Genomic DNA, 22,084 nt, shown 5'->3' with positions numbered 1-22,084 from the left:
AAAACAATAGAAAATAATTACAGAACAAGACAGTTGTTCAGACAGGATTTTACACAAGATAAAGTATTGGTAACCAATGGTATTATTATTATTATTATTATTATTATTTATTATTATTATTATTATTATTATTATTATTATTATTATTATTATTTAAATCGTGTAATCACTATATCATTTATAATAAGATGGTGACACTAGCGCTGAAGTAGTTTCGGCAATTTCGGATGTGAAAATCATTGCATTTATAAGGAATTTTTTTGTGGAGAGACAGTTGCTCAGGTTAAACTAGCGCTGAGGTAGTTTCGGTGATTTCGGAAGTGAAAATCGTTGAATTTGATTGTTTGTGGAGATGCAGTTGATCGTATATCCAAGGCATAACAAAGCCTAAACTAACCAAACCTAACCTGTCACAGATTCGTATATGCAAGGTGTATAAGGTGAATACGAAGGAAACTACCTCAAGGTTAGTTTAGCCAAGTAAGTTTTATCTCGTTCGGTTTTAATTCTATAGGTGCTGTTGTCGGCTTGTGAGAAATGCTTCGAAAGTTCGGAAGAGCATAACGTTCAGTGACACGGAGTGAACTAACATGATTTACGTTTGATACCCCTTATTTTCAAATGTAATTAATTACCCATTTATGTATAAGTGTAGGTCTATTTTAAAAGTGAGCAAGGGCAATGAGAACGATTTGTTGGAGCAGTGTCTGCTAGGTGTCAGATCTTTTTGGAATTTATAAAATTGACAATTTTTGCTAACTACCCCATATTATTATATTTAAAAGTTGAAAATTACTTGCAAGTTGATGATTTTAACAATATCTAGATAAATATCACTAAATATCAAGTTTAAAACATTGATTAGGCCTATTAATTGGGTGAAATAACACCCCACACGAGTACCAATGTTAGAAAGCACTGTGCGATTTCCTAAGAGTTAATAACCATAAACAACATACCGGTAATGAACTTATTACAAATAATTTTATTTTAAGTTTAATTATTTTAATTAATACTACCCTGCACTGTTCGTGTTAGAGCTATACATTAAAACTGGATCATACATAAATGAGAGAAGTGCATGTAAAGTTATTAAAATAATATATGCTCCTGTAACTATTCTGTTTGTAATTAATAGTATAACTAAAAAAAAAAAATTGTTACTGCGTAAAAATTGAGTGGAAAATACTTACACATTAATATATATTCACAGTAATATGAAAATGTGAAGATCTCGGGGGAATATATAAAATATTTACAAAACATATATTCAGACTTAATATGAAAACAAAATGTCAGATTCATGATTATATTAATATAATGCCGCTAATAACTTTGCAACACATCATCACTTTGAAAAAAATAATATAGAACAAAGTATCACGAAAAAATAATCAAATACCACCGCCCGAGTGCTGTTATTGTATCATGCGCATGCGCAAACCCACGACGTAGAGGAGAAAATATCAGTCACAGACGTTGCAACGGTGACAGAGTACTGAATACGGAGCAGATTTCGATAGCGATATTTTGTCACAGATATTTCGCGTCATCAGTCACAGGTTTATCTGTGACAAAAAAATACCTGTGACAAAATATCGGTTTGTGAAATATCGGCCATCTCTAGCTGAGAGGGAAAGCAGCGGTTGCAAGCCTACTAGTACTCAACGCCTTCAACAATGACAAGCTCTCGAATCCCAACTGCCATTTACCGGCAGAGATAAAATCCGAGATCTGTGTATAGGCCCTGAGTAACAGAAGTGCTGTACTTATTATTATGCAATTATGACACCAAATCTTATACTAATTTATAATTTTTCAAGCGGCCACAAATAAAATAGTTCTGTGAGCAAGAGGAAAATGCATACCAGGGGAGTGAACAGCGTTGACGTCTTGACGGGACTTCTGGTTAAAATGTCATCTGCTAGAGATAAACTGGCAACATGATCTTGAAGACAGTGTAGTGGGCACAACGGGGAAGTGAAAGGGACGGAGAAACCCCCGCCCATGTCCTTTTCGCTTACATTGCCTTATAAACAAACGTACAGTAGGTATCAGTGCATCAGTGATGGATTTCAGACCAGCGAGAGCCGAAAATTCGTAAAAGCCTTAGACAATCCGCCACTGAGTAATGCGTATCTTCCTGTGTACTCGTTTCAGACGGGGAAGGTGGAGTGGGGAGTTAAGAGGATATCTGCAGTGACTCGATTGAGTTATTAGTCCCCAGGCCTGGTGTAGTATAATGTATCTTAGACAATCCGCCACTGAGTAATGCTTATCTTCCTGTGTACTCGTCTCAGACGGGGAAGTTGGAGTGGGGAGTTAAGATATCTACAATGACTCGATTGAGTTATTAGTCCCCAAACCTGGTGTAGTATAATGTATCTTAGACAATCCGCCACTGAGTAATGCTTATCTTCCTGTGTACTCGTCTCAGACGGGGAAGGTGGAGTGGGGAGTTAAGAGGATATCTGCAATGACTCGATTGAGTTATTAGTCCCCAGGCCTGGTGTAGTAAAATGTATCTTAGACAATCCGCCACTGAGTAATGCTTATCTTCCTGTGTACTCGTCTCAGACGGGGAAGTTGGAGTGGGGAGTTAAGATATCTGCAATGACTCGATTGAGTTATTAGTCCCCAAGCCTGGTGTAGTATAATGTATCTTAGACAATCCGCCACTGAGTAATGCTTATCTTCCTGTGTACTCGTCTCAGACGGGGAAGGTGGAGTGGGAAGTTAAGATGATATCTGCAATGACTCGATTGAGTTATTAGTCTCCAGGCCTGGTGTAGTATAATGTATCTTAGACAATCCGCCACTGAGTAATGCTTATCTTCCTGTGTACTCGTCTCAGACGGGGAAGTTGGAGTGGGGAGTTAAGATATCTGCAATGATTCGATTGAGTTATTTGTCCCCAAACCTGGTGTAGTATAATGTATCTTAGACAATCCGCCACTGAGTAATGCTTATCTTCCTGTGTACTCGTCTCAGACGGGGAAGTTGGAGCGGGGAGTTAAGATATCTGCAATGACTCGATTGAGTTATTAGTCCCCAAACCTGGTGTAGTATAATGTATCTTGCCAGGTAACATGAACTGAATGTGCTTTATAGACCAGCAGAGGTTGAACAAATTTCAAATATCGAGCTAGTATGTGGCAACATTATCTTGGTCATGAAATCAAGTCTTATCAACCCCCATTCAACAGGAAATTGCCAGGGTGCGATGTATATCTTCTTCGTACTCCGACAGACATTTTATTAAATTGCCATGTATGTTTACTTAAAACATTTATATATTCGCGTCCTAATTTCACACATGTGTATCATATAACATTTTATGGCAACCAGTGAACAATGCTGACATTTATTGCGTATAATCGAGAGTTCCTTTTAAATATATACATTAAATTGTAAGAGTGAGAGGTCTGTTTTCGAGTAATTGAAAATTTAAAATATTCATAAAACGAAAATTCGAATAAAACTGTAGGAAAATTATTCATTTAACTTAAGCTGTTCTTTCGTAGATTTACATGCAGCAGGCCTATATTGAAATTTAATCGACTCACAATATACGAGTAAGATACTTGAGAGCTACTCTATCAAGATTAATATTTTTGTGAAGTATAATATTTTTAATATTATTTTTCCAGTTTTTTATATTTTACTCTCCATTTGTTAATGTAAAATTATATACTTGAGTCTTTGTCTTAAGTAATAATTTTCCAATCAACTCTGTTATAAAAGGTGGTTTTAAAAATCAGAAAACAGGGGGGAAAAGAGCTCTACTCCAAACCGTTCAAATTTGTAATGAGATTTCTATTATTACGATGAATCCATTTCTCACCCGCCAATCCATTTTCTTTCTTGTTTAGGCTGTGTATTCTGATCATTACATAGTATCTTATTAATCGATAATAATAATAATAATAATAATAATAATAATAATTTATACGAAATGTATGAGAGTAGAATTAAAATGTAATTATTTGTTATATCAAGTAAAGCATAAAAGAAACTGGAATATTAATAGTACATTATGCAACGAGCCTATAATGATAGTAAATAAGACGAAAGTATGTTTCTTTATGAAACGAGCGCAAGCGAATTTCATAATTTTCATACGAGCGTCTTATTACCATTATAGGCAAATTTCATACGACTTTTTATGCTCGACCATATTTCTAACTTGAAATTAAGCTATTCAGAAGTATTCATTTTATTTGTATCTGGCAGAAGATCGGAAGTGACCTTGTTCATAGCTCTTAAATTGTGAGATGTGCGCAGACGCGAAAGTATTGATTTTTTCCGATGAACAATAATGTCATTGACCTTGATGTAATGTAACATGAACTAATTTTGATATAACCTGAAAATTGATTTAGAATTGAAAAACGAGATGACAAATTGAATTTATTTGAATAATATTTACAATTAACGCTAATTATTATAGTAACAGAACATAACCTTCTGCGACAGTATTGGATTTCCAGCCTCCGTGACGTTTGTCTCGTTGTCTTTCGATTGCATATTCGAGTATAATCGAAAACCTGAACTTTAATGAATAGGTGTACTTTAATGACATGCATTAAAGGACTGCTACCAGGTGTATAATTACTACATTTCGGCATGGTCGAGCATAATAGTACATTATGCAACGAGCCTATAATGATAGTAATTAAGACGCAAGTATGATTGCTTATGAAACGAGCGCAAGCGAGTTTCATAACTTTCATACGAGCGTCTTAATTACCATTATAGGCAAGTTTCATACGACTTTTTATGCTCGACCATATTTCTAACTTGAAAGTATTCAGAATTATGGTTATGTGCGAACTGACCTGAATTGTGAGATGTGCGCAGACGCGAAAGTATTGATTTTTTCCGAAGCCGAATTTCATTGACTTTGGCACAGAATAAGATGAACATTACTCTGGTATAACCTGAAAATTGATTTAGAATTGAAAAACGAGATGACAAATTGAATTTATTTGAATATTATCTACAATTAACTCTAATTATTACAGTAACAGAACATAACCTTCTGCGACAGTATTGGATTTCCAGCCTCCGTGACTTTTCGCTAATTGTCTTTCGATTGCATATCCGAGAATAATCGATACTTGCGGTTTTATAAGGTACAAAGCTGACTTGTCATTGGCTGAACACCTGTAAGCTGACTTGTCATTGGCTGAACACCTGTACTTTAATGAGTAGGTGTACTTTAATGACATGTATTAAAGGACTGCTACCAGGTGTATAATTACTACATTTCGGCATGGTCGAGCATAAAGATATATACAGAGTGGAAGTGAAATAATCCTGCAGATTTAAAGGGATGATAGGGTACACTTAAATGAATAGAAATCCTATATTACGTGTTGTGATTAAATGAGTAAATGCACGGGTAATTAGAAAATTAAGTTGGAAGTTTTAGCAATCTGGCAACTTCGCCGCTAACAGTCCCTTTCTTCTCGTAATACAGATGTAAGAGGTCAACGAACTCAGCCTACGTGAACTGCCTCCCGCCTCCCTTTCTGGCTACAACGTTACAATCTGGTTGCTTCGTTGAGTGGCTTGAAATTAGTGGTTTTTAAATTAAATTGACACGAAAACCGTCCACACTATTGAAATACGCCAGAGGGATAAATGATTATTGATTAGATTTCCTATCGATATGGATAAAAATGACGATCTAATTCGCAATAGTTACCAAATAAGAAAGTGTTAAACATTTGGGAAAAAATTCTGAGAAAACTATGGTCACTGATTAAATTTCTAACTTCTTTACTATGTTAATCTTCAGGATTTATTTTGCTTGACTTGTTTCTAAGTTTTGTGAACACAAGACTCCTAAAGATTAACACAATAGAAGTTAGAATTTAATCAGTGACATATGGTATGGCCTTTTGTGATAAATACCCAATACCATGGAATTTTTTTTTAAATAACACAATTTTGGGAAGAGTTAATGAGTTTAATAATTTAGATATAAACTTTCTTTTGTTGAAAATTTAGATTTATCAGAGAAAATTGTAAAATTCAACAAATCGATGGGCATCATTAATAGAGTTTTAAAACCTCCATTACTACAAAAATCAACTCGTACTCGTTTTTATCAAATAACAGCTCGACCAGTCTTATGTTATGGGAGTGAAGCGTGGACTATAAGGACAAAAGATGAAAGCAGACTAACAGCTTGCGAGATGAGATGCATGCGCCGAACAGCTGGCTACACTAAATGGGATCGAAAGAAAAATAAAGATATCCTTCAAGAACTTAATGTGTCATCAGTACTGGACTATATCTCCAGATATCAGTTAAAATGGAAGGAACACGTCTCAAGGATGGTTTCATCCAAGATCCCTAAGGCAATAATGAAGTATCGTCCAAATGGGAAACGGTCACTTGGTCGATCTATGAAAAGATGGCAAGAAAATCGCTTTTTCAGGCCGTAACAGTTCTTTTGGGACTAGTACTGACAGGATGATGATGATGATGATGATGATGATGATGATGATGATGATGATATGATGATGATGATATGTATGTATGTATTTATTTACACTGCAAGTGGGCAAGCACCCGGTGGCAGTGGTATATACAATATTAACAATACACAATAAAATGATAACCAATACACAATAAAATTTACAATACACAATACAATTTTACAACACATATACAATTTTACACACAATACAATAATAATACACAATACAATTTAACACAATAATAATAAAACATAAAATAAAATACCTAATTTTACAATACAACCTACATAATTATCTATAGGTCCTACATAAGTTTCAATAGTCTTTCACTTTACTCTCATCTCATTCCCTGTAGTGGCACTATGACGCATTTCACTGACACTTTAGCACACATTTCACTGACACTCTGTAACACATTTCACTGACACTATAGAACACATTTCATTGACGCTATAAATTATCACTGATCGGAACTGTTCACTGCACTGTAAAACCATAACTTCACTGACTCACCTCGCTTCACTGATACAACAGTTCAAATAAGTCAAATAATTGCATTCTTATGCATACTTATAAACAGAACTACATTTAAACTAAACATTTCTAGTCTAAGGCCCTTTTACACGCTAGTTTTAAATAATTTACAATTCAAACCAAGGAAGTAAACTCGTCAGCCTAGATAAATACATGTCACCTTAAAAAAATTAAATGTTGAATGTCACCTTAATTTTATATATTTTATAAATGTTAAAAGTGTATATAGAAAAATGAAGAAACAACTATGGTCTTTCCATCAATATGGTATTATACATTTTTGATACAAACAACATGAACTATTCGCTCTAAAAATCTGTAGAATCATTTCACTTCCACACTGCAGTGTTAGAAGCGATAATCGCTGTTAAAAGCATCCTTTATTCAACGAACGAGAGTAGCATATACGTTTGTACGTATTGAAACGAGATATGAATGACTCGTTTGATGTTTGTTCACATCGTTGTCCATAATGTTTTGGTTACTAAAATATTCAAGATTTAATGAAGAAGATAGAAAATCTTCAACGTTTGCTATTATATTGACCTCACTGCATTCGAAGTGAAACTGTAAGAGAAAGCAGATCTGTCAGTCTGTTTAATCGATACCAGAGTCTGGTTGATGAATGAACATCACACCGCTTGAAAGAAAGAGGAAGGACTTTAAGTATTTTAAGCAATTAACTTATAGTACATTATGCAACGAGCCTATAATGATAGTAATTAAGACGTGAGTGTGTTTGTTTATGAAACGAGCGCAAGCGAGTTTCACAATTTTCATACGAGTATCTTAATTACCATTATAGGCAAGTTTCATACGACTTTTTATGCTCGACCATATTTCTAACTTGAAATTATTCAAAAGTATTCATTTTATTCGCATCTGACTGAAGATCGGAAGTGACCTTGTGCATAGCTCGTAAATTGTGAGATGTGCGCAGACGCGAAAGTATTGATTTTTTCCGAGGAACAATAATGTCATTGACCTTGATGTAACGTAACATGAACTAATGTTGATATAACCTGGAAATTGATTTAGAATTAAAAAACGAGATGAAAAATTGAATTTATTTGAATATTATTTACAATTAACGCTAATTATTATAGTAACAGAACATAACCTTCTGCGACAGTATTGGATTTCCAGCCTGCGTGACGTTTTGCTAGTTGTCTTTCGATTGCATATCCGAGAATAATCGAAAATCTGAACTTTAATGAATAAGTGTACTCTAATGACATGCATTAAAGGACTGCTACCAGGTATATAATTACTACATTTCGGCATGGTCGAGCATAAAGTTTTTTAAGATATTATACATACGTAACGTTTATCAGTAAGACACATATCGTCAAACCAGGAGGTTATAGGTCTGTTATTGTTAGTATGTAAGAAATATAATTTATAACAATTCTTCCACTCCCTTTAACGTAATAATAGGGGAGACTATTTCAAACTTATACTTTAACAAATTATGCATAACGTTGAGGACTCCTCAAAGAAAACTTACTTTTTATATAGTGGAACAATGGCGAACAAATGCACGAAAGTGCAGTCCATAGTTTTAGTTCTGATTTTATAATTTAACACTTACCAAGTTTCCGTATTTACAAGGCTGTTTTCATAAACTATAAAAAGAATCTATCAATATAGGCCACATAATACAGTGCGATCGAGAAGTCCCTCCGCAGTGTTTGTGTAACCGAGAATCCACTAGGCAGAGAAGTCAAGTGTATTTGGTAGAGAATTCAAGTGACAGCACTGGCCGTTAAGCATGTGATGGACTGGAGGTGTGAGGTTGTAAAACCGAAATGAATGGGGCAGTGCCAACTTTCTACAAGATTGTATTCTAAGGTTACTACAACTAAAAGAGCTGCGGAGGGACTTTTCGATCGCACTGTATAATAGTTTTAGTAATTAATTCTGAAAGTAGTATTGGTAAGACATGGAATAATTATTACCGTTTCCAAGGCAAACATCGCTATCTTTTTCACATAAAAGTTATTTTACGACGCTTTATCAACTGCTGTGGTTATCTAGCGTCTGAATAATATGAAGGTGATGAGTCCAGAACACCGAAAGTTACTCAGCATTTGCTCTTAATGAGTTGAGGGAAAACCCCGGAAAAACCTCAACCAGGTAACTTGTCCCAACCAGGACTCGAACCCACGCCCGCTCCTTTCGCGGTCATACAGGCTAACCGTTATTCCACAACGGTGGACCAAAATAAATTCTAAACACTTCTAGGATAATAAATAGCAAAACGATAATTTTTTATGTTTTTTTTGTTGTTTTAAATAATACTATGTAACAATTTTTGGATTATATTTTATACATTTCCACCAGTAGAAATTACATACCCTTAACACTAACAATAGCTTTACCATTGGTCGGTTCAACAATACCCAACATACAAGATGTAACGAAAAAAGTGGGCAAAACTTCAGGTATGGATTCCTAATATGTATAGAAGAAAAAAATGGCTATATCAAAATAGGTTCGGAAATGCTTGGTTTCTGAGCAGGGTCTAGTGCACTCCAATATGTTTGTTTGCTGGGATTATTATGATGCATTTTGTTTACATTTCCTTATATGTACTGTTCAAAATTTCTACCTGTTTGAATAGAGGCAGCAGCTCGTCGTCTTGTCGACGTTCGAAAATGCTTGGTCTCCACGCTCACCAGATTTCAATCCATTGCACTTTTTTGTGGGGCACTTATATAGAGTCGTTGGTGTATTCAACTCCTGTGGATAATGAAGAAATTCTCCGTCTGCAAGGCTGTCAGACACTAAAAACTATGCCAGAAATTTTGGAACATGTTCGGATCTCGATGAGATCTCTGTCAGTCTTCATAAATAACTTCGTGAAAGGAAGACCGTCCAAGAAGTCCAGTAATAACTTCCTAGTATCCGTACAACAGCCTGTATTTCTCTTATATCAAAGATTTTGTTCAAGTCTCCCCTTCTTTCAATATCAAACAAATAAAAGAATAACAGAGTAAGAATTTTTCCTCCGCTTACAGTTATTCCTTTTTTAGTTTCAATGAACAAGGAACAATTCCGTCATCCATGTCCAATATATTCAAACCAATATTTAAGTTAATTTCTTACATAGTGTCTATTTCTCGATATAAATCGACATTCCTAACAATGTGTCGTTGAATGATAAATTTTTTTTCTCATGATGGATGCAGTAGAACTTGGGTGAGTTATAACATTTTAATTGCATAGCAGGGGAGAGGAGACAAAGAATATTAGATCCATTGTAGATGCGCAGTTTCTAAAGTTTTAATAACATTTCAAAATTTAAGCAGCGTATAGATAATTATACAGTATGGACACTTCGCGTCGGTACCTTTGATGTAGCAGAACTGATTTCAATGACCTTCAAACCAGTTTGAGCGTGAGATTCTGCTTTCTCCCAGAAGTTGGCACTGACATCACACCATCTAGCAGTCGACACAGCGGAAATATAACACAATGTAATACATCTAGGTACATTATGTACTCAAATGAAACAAATTGGAGCTATGAAATAATAAATCCGTCATTAACTGTAATGTCTAGACTCTAGAGTTCCTTTATAATGTGAGTTGAGACGTTGACACCAACAACGATTAAAATATGTAATGATATGATAGCACTGAAAATGGAAAAACAAAACTCTTACGAGAAGTAAAACCATATACCTATATTATATAGTATACAAATATTAAACGAATTTTATACATAATTTTATAATATATTATATTATTTTATAATACAATGTTATATCCAAAATATAAAAAAAAAATTATGATTTCAACTAGTTTGTCACTGAGAAATAAGGAAAAGCTGTTAACTTGAATTTATTTGAAGCAAAGCTTTACTGGATTATGCAATAAGGTAGGCGATGTTTGGATCCTGTGTCTCAACTCTACTCTCAATTATTATCTTAGCGTGTGCTCGATTACACTAACCTCTAGCGCTTGAAAGTGGAACTAAACGCCGGCTCACAGAGAAACAAAACACAGGAAAATTCGCTCAGTGTCCATTCTATATAATCCCTATTCGCTGGTTTAAGTCTGGAAATTGATTATGTAAAAGATGCTATCGTATTAGTCAATAGTAATTTCGTAGTGTTGTACAGTCAATCTGTGCCTACGTTATCAGTTACAATATATCTTCCCCAGCTCACAGGAAATAATGGGGATGGTGAATATAAATGACAGGTGTTAGGAAAGCATAAATTAATCACATAGAATGTACGTGATACATTTGTGTTTTATGTTATTATAGTTGTATGCTTTTCCACAAGCTTACAAATGTACACATCGGAAAGACTGTCTTCTATTTTGTATTGTGGAGGTTGTGTATGTACTCGTTCAATATTGGTATCCACCCTCATTCCATTATATCCACGTGTACCAGACATTTTCATTATGTATTATAGAAATGGGTTGAAAGGAGATCTTTTGTGATTATTTTGGAAACCTAGTAAATGTATATTGTTTTAAGTTTCTTTTATTTGACCATTAAAATTTCTTACAAAATATTATTATATAATTTTATTACAAAAATACCCTAAATACTCCCATATTCTTTCATATCCATACACATCATAGTCTTGCAAATCTAGTCTTTCAGGTGAAGCTCCCTGTAAAGCAGATTTGAATAATTTCAAGGGAAAAATTGTTCCGGGGCCGGGTATCGATCCCGGAACAATTTTTCCCTTGAAATTATTCACATTATAGTCTTCTTCTGTAAGTCAGATTCACAGATTTTTTATTCAGTAGGTCTCATCCTTACATCAGGCTTCATCGCTAAAATTTATTTTCAGAGAATCTTTGAATTTGAACACTATTTAAACTTACTGAGACTCTAGGAATTTAAGTACTATTTTAACTTAATGAGAATCAATGCATTTGAATACTATTTTAACTTAATGAGACTCTAGGAATTTGAGTACTATTTTAACTTAATGAGAATCTATGAATTTGAATACTATTTTAACTTAATGAGACTCTAGGAATTTGAGTACTATTTTAACTTAATGAGAATCAATGAATTTGAATACTATTTTAACTTAATGAGAATCTATGAATTTGAATACTATTTTAACTTAATGAGAATCTATGAATTTGAATACTATTTTAACTTAATGAGAATCTTTGAATTTGAATGCTATTTTAACTTAATGAGAATCTATGAATTTGAATACTATTTTAACTTAATGAGAATCTATGAATTTGAATACTATTTTAACTTAATGAGAATCTATGAATTTGAATACTATTTTAACTTAATGAGAACCTATGAATTTGAATACTATTTTAACTTAATGAGAATCTATGAATTTGAATATTATTTTAACTTAATGAGAATTTTTGAATATGAGTACTATTTTAACTTACTAAGTAAAACTATACCTATAGATTTAATATAAACTACGAGAATGTAAGACATTTTGTGTGGTTCTTCGTAATTATTTTAGAAAAAGATATCCAGAAATTTATTAAACTAGCTTACATTTCATATTATTGTAAGTTAGAACCTCGATTTCATAAAATGGTATTTCCTTTTCACATATAGGGTGGAAAGGAACCTATTATATTAATTCACAGAGGTAACAGATCAAATCAATGCTAACAACTTTTGTCAAATAAGTTTTTTGATACGTCCAATAGTTTTGAGAATACGAAAAGCAGCGTGTTGCAACGCAACAAACAGTAGTAGTGCTCCTGGAGGTGAATACTCCGCGTGGAGGTGAGTGGAACTCAACTCCACAAAACTTGCAAGAGAATAATGTAAAGGAAAACGTCTCATCGGAAACGATTCGATCTTATTACCGTACATACGAAACACTTAACACATTACTTAACTTAATTTCTTTTCTAAATTAATTAATTTTTAATTTCTTCAAAGATAATAATTTTAATGGAGACTGAGTTACAGAATGTGTATTCGGAACAATGTTCTTTTGAGTTTACATAAAATTCAAAGGAATCTTTAATGGAAGTAGGTAGTCTTGTTTTATAAGAATGTACATTCTTTGCTACTTTGTAATTACATACGTAAAAAGCAAAGAAATCAACAGATACTATGAATGTTACAAGTTTCATAGAGTTAAAGAAGCTATAGCGTACTAAAGAATATTAAAAACCAAACAATTTGAGTAAATTGATTCATTCAACATTTTACGTTTCGATCTATAGTAATTGAAATTACACTTTAATTATATTCCTACAATAAATTTGAAGACGACGTAAAGCATCTTTCAGAAATCTTGGTATCCCGATTTCCCTTCATTTACTCTTGCGTTATTTATAGTAATAATAATATAATAACAACAATAAAAATTATGATAATGCTGATGGTCATCATCAGTGGCGCAACAGCCCCCTATGGGTCATAGCCTCCTTTCAAAGTTCCTGTCAGTTTTCAGAGTCAATGTCAATATTCGCCAAAATTGCTTTCCTCAGGAGTTTAGCTGTACATAATGAAAAGCGCCATCAATGTGAAGGTAATACTTGAGTCTGTAGTGTTATAAGTAGGTACTGTACCAGTAACTACCTTTGTTACAAGTTTAAGATTAAAACTATACTAACACCTCATTTGCGTAAAAATGTTTCATACTTGTTGAAGTAAAACACATATACACAGTAAAGAAGCTTATACTTGACGAGAAAATTACGCTAGAGTTCACGCAAAATCATCAATAGACTCCTTTAACGGAGAGGAATGATCATTGTTTAGCTCTATTATCATTGTGAGCAAGAAAACTGAGTCTTTTTTTTTAGACAGTAAAGCAAAAGCGAAAAAAGTCCAAGATGTTTTACTTACTTTCAAATATTTTCTGTGTTTATACAATGCACAGCAATATGGTTTGACTTCGCATTCTGAAGATGACATTACATCTCCTTGAACTGCCGATGTCAAAATGTTCCTCAGGATCTTTCACGTAACAAGATTCTTTAAACAATTGTTGGTGGAATAACAAGTGAAAAAGAGCTAACCTTGAAAAAAACACTCGCACTCATGGCTACAAATGTAATTCCGCCATTGCATCGCCGAGATTTGAACTCAGATCTACGATTGTCGTAAGACAGTGCATGTCAACTGAGCTAATAACTTTTAACTTAATGAGAATCTATGAATATGAGTACTATTTTAACTTAATGAGAATCTACGAATTTGAATACTATTTTAACTTAATGAGAATCTATGAATTAGAATACTGTTTTCACTTAATGAGAGTCTATGAATTTGAATACTATTTTAACTTAATGAGAATCTATGAATTTGAATGCTATTTTAACTTAATGAGAATCTATGAATTTGAATACTGTTTTAAGTTAATGAGAATCTATGAATTTGAATACTATTTTTACTTAATGAGGATTTATGAATTTGAATACTATTTTAACTTAATGGGAAGCTATGAATTTCAGTACTATTTTAATTTAATGAGAATCTTGAATTTAAATACTATTTTAACTTAATGAGAATATGAATTTGAATACTATTTTAACTTAATGAGAATCTATGAATTTCAGTGCTATTTTAATTTAATGAGAATCTTGAATTTAAATACTATTTTAACTTAATGAGAATCTATGAATTCGAATACTGTTTTAACTTAATGAGAATCTACGAATTTGAATACTATTTTAACTTAATGATAATCTATGAATTTGAATACTATTTTAACTTAATGAGAATCTATGAATTTGAATACTGTCTTAACTTAATGGCCATCTACGAATTTGAAACTATTTTAACTTAATGAGAATCTATGAATTTCAGTACTATTTTAATTTAATGAGAATCTTGAATTTAAATACTATTTTAACTTAATGATAATCTATAAATTTGAATACTATTTTAACTTACTGAGAATCTATGGATTTGAATACTGTTTTAACTTAACGACAATGAATTCCAGTAAGATAAGCTAGATGCGAAGTAACTGAGCAAGAATTAATACTACTCCTATTTTTGTATCCTGGAGGAATTCTTTCCATTCAGAAAAAAAAAACATCCTTTTCCCAAAAAGAACAATAAATTCAATAAACTTCAAAATACTGCATTTGTTTTCTAACGGGGGGATTACTTACCTCACTTATTACTGACATTCGAGGCACTAGAACTACGATTCTTCGAGAGACCATTCTGAAATTGATCTATTAGTCCCACAGGTTATTTCATCTGAAGGATCCACAACATTACGACGGCGTGTAATCGCACTCTTCAAGATGTCTGCCATATCAAGTACCTTGGCTACAGCATCATGGAGTCTTCTATCTGCAGCGGGTTTAAGAAGTGATCTCTGTTTCTGGAGTTCTTCCGGAGAGAGACTCAGGAGAGGTACGCAGCAACTGTCCTTGTGATGATGTCGATGTCTATCGGTACAAGTCTGTACCTCCGATTGCAAAGAATTGTCCAAACGCGTTCGTCTCACATCTGTCCCAGTTTCTACATCGTCTATTCCATTATCCTTATAACTTCCTATAACTTCAGGTTTTGCATCATCACAGCGACGAAGAAAATTTGGGGATAGAGAATTTGACCGTTTTCTTTCTCTCACGTTAGAAGATCTCGAAGTGGTTTTGCGCGATGAAGAGTAATTGTTATCACAGCACGTTCCGAAAGACAAAGCCCTATCAAGAGCACGTTCCAGGACACATACCAATTGTCGGGCATATAGTACAGCTTCCATCACTTCTCCTGCGGATAACGGAATATCAGGAACGGGGACGTCGGAAAAATAACCAGACTCGAGACGTTCCAGTAGAAATCTCGTTCTTCGACCAGAATTACAGTCACAAGTCAATACAGATGAACTTCTGACTCTGTTAGGGGCACGTGTCCGAATGGGAGCAGAGTACGCATGTCTTCGCATTTCAACATTAACTCCCAAACACCGAACATATTTGTCACAAGTATTAAATGCTCTTTCTTTTAGATTTCTATCATCTTCAAACGAAGTTGACGACACTGAGTTCCCTGTTGATCGACTGTTCAAACCTGAAGAAATTGTACTTCTTGAACATTCACCAACTGAAGACGTTTGTGCAGATGCCCCTCCTCCTAGTGCAGTTTCACTGCATTGGTAATCTATTTTGCTTCCACGTCTAGAACAAGTTGCACTTGGAGTACCAAAGTCAGAAACTGTAATTGATCGGTTGGTTAACTCTCCATCGTATTGTTCATAGTCATTCCCATTTGGTAAGCAAACACAAGTATTTACATTTCTTGCACAATAAAGACACATCTCATCTGTTGTCTCTTCCTCGATTGTCCATTCTTCTGAAGGTGTTTCATGACCTTTGCTGAAAGAGAAATAATCATGAAATTCAGGTGAAGAATTCAAACCTTCGCTTTCATCTTGACTTCCATCAGCTTGAAATCTGACGACACGGCAATTACTGTCATTTGACACATCTTTGTCATTTTTCTCTTTACTCTGTTGAAATGAAGGTTTCTTGATAGCAGAACAAAATACCTCTCTTTCACCAGTTTTAGAGGAACTATTATCATTCTTACATTGTCCTTCAATGCAATCAGTCAGATATGATTTCAAGCTTTCATCAGGACACTTTTTTATTTCTAATTCTACATCCTTACTGCAAATACTGACAATTTCTATTGAACTCTGTTGCGTTGTTCTCTTGTTTCGATCACCTTCACCTTCCTGGATGAAATAATTTTCATTTTGGACTTTTATTGCATATCTTTCACTTGCGTGGTTTGATAACCTCTTTCTTGGACTCGAAAATGATTTTGCCCCGTTTCCTATTTTCATACTCGGAACTTCTCGATTAGGAATATCTTTATTAATACTTTTAGACATATTTAGCTTGTTAGAATAATTGTGTGGAATGTTTGAATTTCTTGAAGGACTTGATACGTTGCTTGTATTATTACTGCTACTATAAGAATCGGTGGAATATTCACTGATTGTACAATAACTTGAACTGTTTGATACACAGCTTCTGGCACTGTCGCTGTAACTCTCTTCAGTTAAGTACGAGAACCCCTGACTTGAAGGCTCTATATCGCTACATGATTGATTTTCAATATCCTGCTCTGAACCTAATGACCTATGATTGTTACTGCTCGAATTTATTAATGTGTTATCTTCATTTTCTATGTTGCACGCTTCAGAAGCTTGAGTTTTTCTAACACAAGAATCCTCGCTTGAATGTTCCTTGCTGATTCCTTCCTCCGAAACTTTTTGATTTGAATTAATATAGCTTCTCTCACCAGTATTGCTTGAAAGCTCGAACAAGGCATCTCCGTGCAATGCATCAGTGACTCCTTCCTCGCTGTAGTACACCTGACTCTCATCACAGATTATGGTCTCTGCGTCCTCCCCCGTCACAGAAGACAAGTCCAGTCGGAGGTCGACTGTACTGCAGCTGCTCATTGGACTCGCAGGAGGCGGAGGTGTCGGCTTGGTGCAGCGGCGTCTCGGCTTGGCCTTGGCAGCACCTGAAGAGGTGCGGTGCGCAGAGCGAGGTGCTGGAGCGCCGTAAAGGGTGAAGTTGAGCGCCGGGACGCTGGACGGAGAAGCCGAAGCACTGCTAGAGCTACTTCCGGGTGACCGGTTGCGGGATCTGGCCCCACCATGACGTGATGTCATAGTGAGTTGCTACTAGAAACAGAAAGACAACTGGACAACAAGACTATGTGTAAGTCACAAAAATTGAAAAATGGACTAACACCCCTTATAGTTGCTAGACATCCAATTCTTTGTACCCTACAAGTAGTGTGCGTCCAAGTTCAATACTTCGCTCACAAATAACGCAGGATGTTATTACCAGGGAAAGGGATTTGGAGTATTATAAAGAATGGTGGAACGTAGTATAGATATTTGTAGCTCAGTGACTGTCAAGCGAGCTGCGTCACAGAGCATGGACGAGTACAGTCCACTTCATACAAACTTACACGCAACGTGCTGTAAACGTATTGCAGAATAAACAAATGTTATAGTTTAATGATATATAGTGGCCTACATAATGTACATAATCGGCATTTCATTTTGAACTACATGTGTTTTTCTTGGCAACGCACAAGACACCAATAAACAACATTACAAATATACATAATTAAATATCAATCTCTGCTTCCTCGCGTGTCAGTGGAAACATTGATGGCTGATAGACAGTTGTCTTCTGTATGGAACTCGCCTCTGAATATGTATGTTTTTTTTTCTGTCAGGAGCGTGTTAAATTAAAACCTTTACTTACAATATCATGAAATATGATAATGTGTATACAACGTATACTACAGAATTTACAATATATGCAATATACTACAATGTTTACAACATAGCCTAATGTAGTATCATTAAAAGTTGAACAAAATATAGAACCAAACGAAATGGCATTTTCAATTAATGCTATGTTTTGTTGATGAAACAATTATTCCTACTGTGCCTTGTTGTAATCAATTGTAAATATCATGTTTAATGACGTCATTGGGACACGGCTTTGTTAGTACATCTGAAATCCGACTAAGAATATCGTATCCATCATTTTTAATCAAACTCTGTTCATTTTTTCACCAACACGGTTTCCTACTTCACCTTCTACTGCACTCAGTTTATTTACAATAGTCCTCGTAATATTTATTTGCTCAACTAGTTCTACTCCTGACTTTTCTAATCGAATAATGGCATCCGGTAAATATAAAAAAAAACTTAATATTCACGACTTCTTTCTCGATTGTTCTATCCTTTAGCAGTTCCTGGCGTATTTGAATCGCAGCCGCGTCATCGGGATTGAAAGACTGGACCACTTTCTTCACAGATTGGAGGTGATGTGGGTAGTAATTGCAAGCTTCTAACCATGACCCTCAGCTCTTAACTGGAAATGGGGGGAGCGACAATTTAGGGAATTGTTTCCTGAATTTTGATACTCGATCTGGAGCTTTTACAAATATAGACTAGTCTTTCAATTTTGTATTGTTAGTTGGTTTCACTTTCGGCATTGTACCTGCACTTCACTGCTAAAATCTAGCAAAATATTAGTTGAATATCTGATAGAATTTGCAGTTTATTCATTTTATTATTTTTTTGATTCATTTAATTATTCATTTATTTGTTTATAAGCTTATTAACTTATTTATTTAATAGATTTCTACTGGCAGAGTTAAGGCCATAGGGCCTTCTCTTTCACTCGACCAGTATAAGAACGCATAAGTTAACAAATTTAATAATAGCAATACAGGAACAATACACAAACACAAACAATAATAATAATAATAATAATAATAATAATAATAATAATAATAATAATAATAATGTAAGGAGAAGTACTATCACCCTACTTTTAAACTTTGCTTTAGACTATGACATTAGGAAAGTCCAGGATAACAGAGAGGGTTTGGAATTGAACAGGTTACATCAGTTGCTTGTCTATGCGGATGACGTGAATATGTTAGGAGAAAATCCACTAACGATTAGGGAAAACACGGGAATTTTACAGGAAGCAAGTAAAGAGATAGGTTTGGAAGTAAATCCCGAAAAGACAAAGTATATGATTATGTCTCGTGACGAGAATAATGTACGAAATGGAAATATAAAAATTGGAAATTTATCCTTTGAAGAGGTGGAAAAATTCAAATACCTGGGAGCAACAGTAACAAATATAAATGATACTCGGGAGGAAATTAAGAGCAATAAATATGGGAAATGCGTGTTATTATTCGGTTGAGAAGCTTTTATCATCCAGTCTGCTGTCAAAAAGTCTGAAAGTTAAAATTTATAAAACAATTATATTACCGGTTGTTCTTTATGGTTGTGAAACTTGGACTCTCACTTTGAGAGAGGAACATAAGTTAATGGCGTTTGAGAATAAGGTGCTTAGGAAAATATTGAGGCTAAGAGGGATGAAGTTACAGGAGAATGGAGAAAGTTACACAACACAGAACTGCACGCATTGTTTTCCTCATCTGACATAATTAGGAACATTAAATCCAGACGTTTGAGATGGGCAGGGCATGTAGCACGTATGGGCGAATCCAGAAATGCATATAGAGTTTTAGTTGGGAGACCGGAGGGAAAAAGATCTTTGGGGAGGCCGAGACGTAGATGGGAGGATAATATTAAAATGGATTTGAGGGAGGTGGGATATGATTATAGAGACTGGATTAATCTTGAATTTGTGTATTAATAGTTATGGCAAGAGAATCAATTTTTCGTTATAATTATTATAGAATTTTTTTTATTTGTTGTTATTATTTTAACTATTATACTTTATTGTACTTTTGGTAGACTGAGAATATTTTCATTTTACTTATTTTTTGCTCAGGATAGGGAGCAATGGCGGGCTTATGTGAGGGCGGCAATGAACCTCCGGGTTCCTTAAAAGCATTTGTAAGTAAGTAATAATAATAATAATAATAATAATAATAAGAATAATAATAGTAGTAGTAGTAGTAGTAAGTGCAAAATGAAGACAAGTTAGTTACATATAATTCTAAGAGTCAAACAATTAGAATATAGTAGCTACTGAGAAAATCTTTCATGGAGTAAGGCAATTTAATATGGCATTGTGCGAGATCGTGCGTATTTGCTTGCTTTCCGCGCAAAACCAATACGCGGTAAGTGTGAAATACCACATTCAATATTCCCAACGTAACACACATAACAATTTCCCTCTTCTTACCGCTTAAGCGCCATATTCATTTTACTGCTTTAGGCTTTTAACATATTATTTTTAGAGACGTTTAACATAGTAATAATTATAAATTGGAAACTTACCACTGCAATTTCACCTAAATTGCAATGTTAATTATTGTTTTTAAATATTTGCGAAAATTAAGTAAACTCTACAACACCACAAAAGTTACTGCGTTTGTAATGCAAGTAACAATAAGGAAGCCGTGAAAAAATCAACAAGATTCCAGATGCCGATGTTATTACTGCAATATGTTATATAAATAATATTGTTAAAATATTAAAATGAAAAATAAATCATTACATAACCTTACCGTTTGTTTTAAGTTTGCATTTATAGACTGGGGGGGGGGGGGAGGGAAGACAGACGTATATCACGGCCTGCTGGAATATAGTAAACACAGAAAACGTTTTATAGCAACAATGTTGAAGATAGATATTTTAGTTTTTATACGTTGCCGTCATTGAACAGAAACCAAAATGGAGATTTCATTGCAACTAATTAGGAATTCCTCTTTCAGGTATGTAATAAACGATCTTCGCACAAAATAATGTACGATACACGAGAGGTATGTTTGTTTTCATGTTCTCGGAAATTAAAAAAGCTCAACTACGTTTCGCTTTTTCAATGTTTTCCTCGAACATGAAAACGTCAACATACCGCTCTTGTAACGCATATTACTATTCTGATTGCTCTTAGACGCAATACAGCCACATAGAACAGACACACTGCAAGCAAGTGTTAATATTTCACTGATAATTTGGCTTCTCATAACAATTTTGATAACCTCTGATCACAAATTTTAAATTTGTAATTTCTCAGAAAGCTGTAATGTAGTATTTTATTTTAAAAGTAAGCTGTAATAATCTCATAAAAACTTAAGAATACGGGAAAACATACAGCCTTTAAAACTTACCTTCGAAGCCAATTTATTTCTAATAGACTAAAATGTTTTACGTAAAACTTAGAGACTCTAATATTCAGTACAGTTATGTCCCTTTATTATCGCAAGAGACAGTTATGTCTTGGCGTAGAAACTCACCTGGAAAACTGTGTGAGAAGTTACAAGCAGAATGATACCACGGCAGACGACAGCCCCATGTTGAATGCCCTTCCGCAGCATGTGTTTGTTACGCACCGGTGCATGTTGCTATGGGCTACAGACTCGATCAGGGTAACGATTATACATGCAGTCTATCTATGTTGGACCCTCACATCGTAAACGCTAATGACCAACACGAAAATCAATAGTGCGAGGACAATACTTTCATAAAGTTGTAAGTAGGATGCGTTCGTAACACTTCCTGGCCCTCCTCTATGCATCTAGTTTCTAACATATTGACCAACTCGTCATAAAAGTTAACCAATCATCGGACATTTACGTAAAATATTGTTTCC

General features: G+C 34.4%; 1 protein-coding gene across 1 annotated transcript; it reads right to left on the bottom strand.

Moving 5' to 3' along the window:
* Window positions 1-14,778: 14,778 nt before the first annotated feature.
* On the bottom strand, window positions 14,779-21,822 carry LOC138712969 (serine-rich adhesin for platelets-like). The gene is made up of 2 exons (XM_069844654.1): window positions 21,729-21,822; window positions 14,779-17,658 (listed from the first exon to the last, which is right to left on the bottom strand). The coding sequence occupies exon 2, from the start codon at window positions 17,644-17,646 to the stop codon at window positions 15,151-15,153; it is 2,496 nt and encodes an 831-aa protein (XP_069700755.1). The 5' UTR covers window positions 17,647-17,658; window positions 21,729-21,822; the 3' UTR covers window positions 14,779-15,150.
* Between the last annotated feature and the right edge of the window lie 262 nt (window positions 21,823-22,084).

The sequence above is a fragment of the Periplaneta americana genome, chromosome 14 (assembly GCF_040183065.1).
Source record: "Periplaneta americana isolate PAMFEO1 chromosome 14, P.americana_PAMFEO1_priV1, whole genome shotgun sequence".
Classification (NCBI taxonomy): Eukaryota; Metazoa; Arthropoda; class Insecta; order Blattodea; family Blattidae; genus Periplaneta; species Periplaneta americana.
This window is presented reverse-complemented; position numbering and strand designations above follow the sequence as displayed.